The sequence below is a fragment of the Cornus florida genome, unplaced genomic scaffold (assembly GCF_030987335.1).
Source record: "Cornus florida cultivar Cherokee Brave unplaced genomic scaffold, ASM3098733v1 CherokeeBrave_3.0.0_Hap2_Chr10, whole genome shotgun sequence".
In the NCBI taxonomy this organism is placed as follows: domain Eukaryota; kingdom Viridiplantae; phylum Streptophyta; class Magnoliopsida; order Cornales; family Cornaceae; genus Cornus; species Cornus florida.
In genome coordinates this window covers 78,591,880-78,600,433 of record NW_026775580.1, presented here as the reverse complement: position 1 = coordinate 78,600,433, position 8,554 = coordinate 78,591,880, and the positions used below count along the sequence as shown (strand labels likewise).

Here is an 8,554-nt window from a genome sequence, read left to right as displayed (position 1 = left end):
TGTACTTGGACTTAATCACCCCTGGCTCTAGAATAGAGGGGTATCACACATCTCACAATTCTTTTGATATTCCTTAACATACCAGACTTACCTACTCACCCGTGACTAGGTATCCTTACGAGTCCAATCACAAATACACAAATAGATTATAATTACAAAATTAAGAAAGTGATAAATAAAAACAATAATATTTTTGAATTTTGTCCTAATTTAACATCACTATAAATAATCAAATTAGAAGGGAAAAAAGTATAGAAAGTAAACCAAAAATTAACATAGACTAGCACATTAATTTACAAATGTAAATATTTTGGACCCGTTTGGCATGCACTTTGTTTTGGACGTTTTAGTTTTTATTAAAACAAAAACAAGAAGCACGTTTGGGAATGATGTTTTGTTGTGGAAATGTCAGGTCCGTATTGCGCTACTTTTATGGTTTCTGGCTATGAACAGGTGTCAAAACAAGAAAAAACGTTTTTTTAGAAGTTTGAGTCACGATTCACTAAGTGTTTTAGCATTGTGTAAAATAAAATAACTCCGCACCAAATATATTTTTATTGTCAAAATCAACATTCTAAAAATTCAAAAATAAAAATAACATAAAGAAAACGGATACCAAAATAGACTATATTCCAAAATTAGTTCAGATTGGATGCAACACCAGACTTGTGTCTTTCTTCATTTTTACTACAAAGGACAGCAAGCAAGGAGAGTGGCCACATGTTCCAGCTAAGAATCCAAAATCAAGACAAATTTCCATAATTGGTGGGTGTGACATATTTATTTACCATGTTTTTTTTTTTAAGAACAGTGTTAGGCAATCATGTAATTGTCACAGTTCAAATCATTATTATTATTTTGGGTAAAAAAAAAAAAGTTCAAAATTTTCTAATTTACCAAAGAAAGTACATGGCATACTTTAATCAGTTCATTGAGACAAGTAAGGGACACATGTAACGTACAGACATGGTATGTCAACCCGTCAACTCCATAACCATCTCCATAAATTTTCTTCTAGCTCTTTCTACACTTCTACGTGCCTACACTAGCCAAAATAGTCCATCCCATCATACACCTGTCCAGTCTAAAACCATTTTTGAAAACTTATTTAATGTCACTCCCTAAAAATACTATTTTATCCTTATTCAGTACCTTATAATATTATACGTATAAGTACAATTTTTTTTACTCGGGGAAGGTGTGGGACCCATGGCCCAGTTGCCATCCCTACCTAGACGGTGTTTGTTAGTGGAAATGGCTTGGCAGTGGGGACCACTCCATAGGATTCAGTGGTTGCTACTCTTTTTATGAGTACCCCATTAGAAAGAAAGTGGTCACCAGAAAAAGACGTGTGCATTCATCATTCATCAAACAGCATCTCTTTGTCCCTTCTTTATTTATACAATAAAAAGCATATAGTAATCAATGATTAAAATCACATGCCACCATTCATCATCAATTCTCATTCTGATTTAAGTAAAGCTAACATCAACTAATATTATTCCCAGTCTCAACTAAATCAAGAAAAATATAAATTTTATAGAATTTCCATCTTCACATTGTAAACTATATTTATACTTAAACTTAATTCAATATATATAAATAATAGAAGAAAAAAAAAAAGAAAAAGAAAGGAATAAAACGAAGTAACAAACAATACAACAGTCATCTTTACAAAGACAAACAAAAGTAACACTGCCCACCTCATTTTTAATCCATCATTAATTACTCTCTCCCACCACTAATGCCAAAGATTACTGGGGTCCGTCGGTGGGTCAGAGCCCGGCGAGGAGGTGGTGGAAGAGTGACCCTTCAGCAACCAGCAATCCGTACTCACTCACTCACTCTCTCTCTCTCTCTCTCTCTCTCTCTCTCCTCCTCTTCTTCATGAGTGGTGGTAATAGTAACTTTCCTTGAAAAAGAAAAAGTATAAAGAAAAGAGAATTGAAGATTTACTGTTAAGAATGAACATGTACGGCGGTGGATCCAATTGTATTGAGCTCGAATTGCTTGATTGTTTTGGCGATCTTCTTCATGTTGTCATCGTACACAAAAGGGAGCTTATCTAACCAGGTCACACCCTCCTTTGGCACGAATTGGCGGCAAAGTTCAGTGTGGACAGTGATGGAGTTGTGGTAATGGTAGTATCTGATCTTCGTCTCCGTCTTGTGCAATGTACCGCCGACCACATTCTCCGACATGTGCACCCCCGTCGCGAATGCGTTCTTCGCCTGAATTGCGTATTTCCGATCTCGCCGGATCTTCGTACGGGAGTCCCTGAACAGCAGCTTCTCAAACCCCCATTGCCTGAAAATTAATCAAATTCACCATTTAAACACAACCCATCCACAATATACCCAAATCACAGAGGAAACACAAGTAATTGGTGATGAATTTGGTATTTGCATTATATAACCATATGAATACATCAATCTCAATCTAAGAACAGATAATTTAAGTAAAACGTCTTTTTTTTTGCTACAAATTAAGTTGAAAAATGAGTGAAAGTCATTGTCTATCACAATTGAGACCAAAATTGTTCGAATTTAAAAGAATAATTAAAGTAGGAATAAAGTGGATATACCTCGGATAGTCCTGAGTGGAATCGTTGAGGCAGAGCACACTGGACATGGCATTTTGCTCAATTGTGAACTGAGTCACATTTGAGAACTCGTTTAGAACCGACTCAAGAGTGTTCCCATCTGGAAGGAATATATATTCATCCACATCGAAGTAGAATGTCCAATTGGCGGCGTGTCGGTAGCGGTGGAGGCAATCGTTCACCACCAGGAACTGGTTGTAGTAGTAGCCATCGAACTCCGCCTGGCCTCGGATGTCCTGAACCGTAACCCTCCCAGCTCTGACCCACGGCTCGAGAACCGCCATCACCTCCGGCGAGACTCCTCCGGCGTCGTGGAACACGAAATGCGAACTGGGTCCGAAGAACCAGGCGTGGTACGCAATCCATTCCCTGATTCTCGCAGCGCTCAGATTCCCATACAAGGACGACCCACAGTACATGTACTCGTACTGATATGGTGGGTGGTACTTGGACTCGTTATACGTGTTGGGTGCTTCCTCCAACGCTGTGATCTTCTCGTATCTCTTCGGCGACTCGCCGTAGTAGGCGTACAGAATGAGCTTCCCGCCAGAATTGTCCTCGTTCGGGTTCACGGCGAAGGTACAGTTGACGACGACGACAGTGTAAACACGTCCATAGCCCCAATCGGGAAGCATTTTGAAGGCCTTGGCTTTGATTGAAGTCCCGTTGTTGGAGATCCACTCACATTTGTACCACGGACGGCCATAGACGTGAATGGGTTTTGAGGCGAGACCCACGACGGAGAAAGTACGGGGACCGCCGCGATAGGCGCCCATTTGGACAAAGAGAGCGGCGGCGTTGCCGTAGGTGCGGAAGAGGCGCTTGTTGGGGTCGGTGGTTATGGGGGTTAGGAGCTTTTTCTCAGCCAAGGCGGTGGCTGTAATAGGCAAGGAAGTAGCGGCAGTGGCGTTTAGGACGACGGTGGTGGTGGCGGCGGCGCAGCGGCTGGTGGAGGAAAGGATGTTGTCATAGTAAGGTTGAAGATTCCAGATGACCATGACGAGTGTTACGGCGAGCAATGTGGCGACTAAGGGCTTGTTTTCGAAGCAGAGGAATAGCTTGCCGACTGGGTTGCCGGAGGCGGTGGCCGGCGAACCGTCCTTCCTCATTTTTTTGGATTCCGGCGGCGATTTGTGAGGTCACTGAAACAGCTGTGGTTCTTTATCAGCGAAGAAAGAGATAGAAGTCAGACCGACAGTGTGGTCAATGTGATTTCCTCACACGCCTTCCTCTCTTCTAGGGCTTTTTCTTGTGATGGTTCGACTTTAAATATTGGATTCAGATCTCTTTCAAATTACGAAATTGCCACTTATGCCATTGTAATATTAAAAAAAGGAAAGCAACAAAATTAATAATAAAATTAGTTATTAAAGGTAAGTTAAGCGTTTTGGGGGCGTTATATATATTTTTGGTTGATATTAAAATAATTGGTTTCTGTTGTAAGAGTATTTTTACATAGAAATTGAAACTTTAAATTTATTTTGGAAAATTTATAAATAAGTTTTAGTCTTATACTGCAGTATCAAAAGTTGAAAACACACCTATCACAAATTTGGTAATATGAATTTGGGTCAAAAGATCTGATTTGTTATGAATTATTCTAAATCAATATTAACCGTTCCAAACATGATATTGACCTAAATTTAGAAGCCAATATCAAAAAAATAATATCATAACACATTCTAAACAGACCCTAAATATTATCTTTTTATATTTTTTCTTCGGGTAATTTACATAGACCTCTCATATGGTTTGCCATAATTACAGGCGGCATCCTTCTTATTTCAGAAATTACGCGGAACTCCCCTACTTTTGAAAATATCCTACACGGACCTCCCTTCTGTGAGAGTTAACGACGAAAAATGATGACATTAGCTACTATTTTTCATGAAATGCCGAAAATACCCTTACCTATATCATATATACTTGATATTATATATTAGATGTTGATGTCATGTATTAATTAAATAAAATTTCCAAAATACCCTCATCTTCTCCGTTACGTGTCTGTACCTGTGTTTTGATTTCTGTGAGTTGTATTCCTTATTCCTCATTATAAGCTTTTGTGTGTGTGTGTGTGTGTGTGTGTGTGTGTATAAATTATGTATAACACCTCCGGAGGATGCCTACCATTAGATTGAAACCAATGAAATCCACTGATGCTCTGTGCTTTTGAATTGGGTCTCTAAAATTGTTGCTCGATCTCACCGGATTGAAACGTGCCCAAACTGAAACTTGTGAAGCCCAAATTGAAACTGCGACAATTTTTCACTTGAGTCGGGCACAAATTAAATGATTCAATGCGGAAAATAGACGTGAAGTGGTTGTTTGGGACCATTAATAGAAATGCTTTGGGGGTTGGGCTGACTGATGATAAGTGACTCATTTTTAACATCAATTTCATTAATATATATACACACACACAGGGGTATTTAAGTCATTTATTATTGAAAGTTGAGGGTATTTCAGTAATTTTGATAGGTCCGTTAGTGTATTTAACGGTCCGTCACACATAAGAGAGATCCGTGTAGGATTTTTTTAAAAGTAGGGGAGGTTCGCGTAATTTTCGAAACAAGAAGAGTGTTGTTTGTAATTATGACAAACTATAGGAGAGGTCGGTATAAATAACCCTTTTTCTTCCAACTTATTCATTACATTTTAGTCAATTTCATATACAATAACTTGAATGAAGGTGATTATTTTGTTATTAGTGAAGTGATGAATCAATTTCTTCATGGGATGGTCAGAAATGTTAAAACATATGCATGCATATATCTAAGATTTTAACATTTTAGACCAATTACATTTTGTTGTTCATGAATAAAAATGAATTATCATAAAAGCAAAAATGAATTGACTAGGTCAAACTCGAACTGAGAAACTTTAGACTTATATATTTCTATTTATTAGATGAAGTGAATAAGATCAGAGAAATGAAATTTATCCTTTTATTCATTTCATCAAATTGATTGAGACTCCTAGACTAAAGTTTAGTTTTAGACTTTACAATTATTTATCCATCACGAAATTCTTTGAATCTTAATCAGTTGCATGTCATGATTTTAATTATATATATATATTTTTCCTTGTCATGATTTTAATTTTATATATATATTTTTTCCTTGTCATGATTAACTTTAGTTTGTGAAATAAATTCAACACAAATGTGATGTTAATATAATTATTTTTATTTTTGAAAAGAAGAAAAATTTATGTGTTCGCCTCTGGTTTATCATCAAAGATTAAATATAAAATAAGAAATTGGAACTTAATGTTATATAATTTAAGAACTTGAACCAAGCATGGTACAACAGCACTTGAACCAGGCATGGCAGAGTAAACGGTAAGTAAAATTTATCAGCTCATTGAATAGGAAAATATTACCATACGTCAAGTGAAAATGTTGACCAAAATAAACTAAAAAAACCAAAGCCATGGACAATTATATTCAAAACAGGTTCTCTTGGCCGACACCGATTATCGTGTTAATAAACATTGTGAATTAAAAAAAAAAAAAAATTAAAAAGAGAGAGAGAAAAAGAACAGTGTCGGTATTCCACTACTTTAGTTTAAATAAATGAGTTTATAGTTTAATAAAAAATAATTGTTTTTTTGTGTCAATAGTAAATTATATAATAAGATCACTATTAGGTTGGGTTCCACCATATAGAATTAGAATTTTGAAATTAAAATTAAAGAAAAATTTAATTCAATTTATTTATTTATTTTCTAATTTTACCAATTTCAATTTCATGTAACTTGAACCCAAAAATTGATGAAAAGAAATAATTTGATCCAACCAACTTTTTTTTTTTTTTTTTTTTTTTTTTCAAAGACAAAAAATATTAAAAATTAAATTTAATAGATACAAAGAGTCGAAATCTAACACTTTAAAATTCATCAAAGATACTAAATCACTCAACTATCAAGTTATTTTGCACTTTGATCCAATTGACCATTATGCTGGAAATGCACACATCCTAAATTTCTCCTAAATTATATTATAAAAAAAATCCATATTAAAGTGCCACCACAATAAACCTTTCATGAGCTTTTATTATTATAATTATGCATAAAATAAAGAGATATATATATATATATATATATATATATATATATATATATATATTAATTATAGGTGAACGCTTGTCTATTTATTTAAAAATTTGAATTGTTGGATAGTGCTGCATATCCACTCATTTATATTGAATTACTTTTTCATCTGAATCCGATATGAGATAAATGACCCTTATAATACTAAACCACTAATCACTTAATAAATAAAATAAAGACATTTATATAATCCACTATTAATAAAATTTGGTTAAAATTTCATTCACGTTGCGTAAGTCAAACTTATAGGTTGTTTTTCTTTTGTCTTAACTCGATTGGCGCATATTATTTAACTTAAAAGACAACTTGAGTTGATTTTTTATTTTTCAATTTTTATAATAAAACCATTTTAATATAAGATATAATTTGCCCGGTACTTGTCACTTGTGAAATGTTGTAAACTTGTAATTGAAAGTAGAGCCAATGTCAACTACAGTAAAGTCCAAGTCCAACCTCATTATAAAATACTACTCATTATTATATTATACTATAATGCAATTTGGGGACAGCTTTCCAAGAAACGTCCATACAACACTAACAGCACAAACGAATCTTCTTGTGTTATTAGTGAGGAACAGCTCCTTCAATGCAGATACAATTAAAATAATAAAACAATTCATTCGATAATCTTCTTTTTTCAGTGTAAATTTTATTTCCGGATTAGAAAACTAATAAAGTTTTGTGGTTTTTTTTTTTTAAATGTAAAAAATATATAAAATAGTAAAGTAGTGTTGTGTCCAAGAAATTGCAGTGTCTTGGCTTTTGGTGGTGAAATAATTGTAGTATAATCAGCGGCATATTTGGAGTTGAATGGGCCACCGAATCCGGAATGACTGATCCGTTAGGCCCAGATATGTTTGAACCACTTCATGTTACTAACTTGTTGGTGCTCTTGCATCCACTCATAGCAAATTCACAATCCAAAGATGTTACACCACATGTTAGATGTGAAATTTTTTTGTAACATGTTATTAAATAATATTTTTATGTAACATATAATGTCTAACAAAAGTATTTTACTCGTTTTGAAATGATTATATAATAAAATTAAATTATTGTAAGTACATGTCTAATCAAAAGAGTCGGACACATATTTATATCTTTGCTGAAGTATTATATTAAGTGGAACACGAGTATTTCACATAATTATTTAGTCATGTATGTAAAGAGAAGAAATATATAAATATATGGCAAAAAGAGTTTTGTGGTAGTGCTTATTTTCCAAAAATTGGTTGAATTGAGTTAAGATAATAAAAATAATAATGAATAATTTGAAAACTCTTTAGGATCAATATATATATTTTTTAAATGTGTTTGAAAATAAATTAACCAAGAATTGTTTTTTTTTTTTGTTTTTTGTTTTTTTCCCCTCTATTTTCAATTTTCATATTTTTTAAGAATTATTTTAAGAGAGTTAAATTACATATATCCTTAACTTTTCTAATGCGAAAATTATGGTAGAACTTCGGTAACTTATTATTTTATGCAAATGAGGATGATCTCACTAACATAGATACAATATAATACATTCAATTTTCAAATTTTGCATCGTAATCTCCGAATTTACTATGAAATGCAGTCCTGTACTCGGACGCAAAGTGGTTTCTCAAGTAATGTAAAATCCAAATATTCTTAAAATGAGGGTTTGTCAGCTACTTGATTTTGTGCTTTTCCGGTTTTCTATGGTTAGAAGCTAGCACCACCCATATTACTAAATATATATATATATATTGCATTATTCATTTGTATATAAAAGGTAGTATAATAGAGAGTTATATGATTTAGGCGTACGCTTTTCATTGATTGCTTATGTTGAGAATATGAGTTGTCATCTCAAGC

General features: G+C 33.9%; 1 protein-coding gene across 1 annotated transcript; it reads right to left on the bottom strand.

Moving 5' to 3' along the window:
* Positions 1–1,515: 1,515 nt before the first annotated feature.
* LOC132278660 (galactan beta-1,4-galactosyltransferase GALS1) lies at positions 1,516–3,826 on the bottom strand. Its single transcript, XM_059780504.1, has 2 exons — positions 2,585–3,826; positions 1,516–2,307 (listed from the first exon to the last, which is right to left on the bottom strand). The coding sequence occupies exons 1-2, from the start codon at positions 3,709–3,711 to the stop codon at positions 1,959–1,961; spliced, it is 1,476 nt and encodes a 491-aa protein (XP_059636487.1). The 5' UTR covers positions 3,712–3,826; the 3' UTR covers positions 1,516–1,958.
* Positions 3,827–8,554: the final 4,728 nt, after the last annotated feature.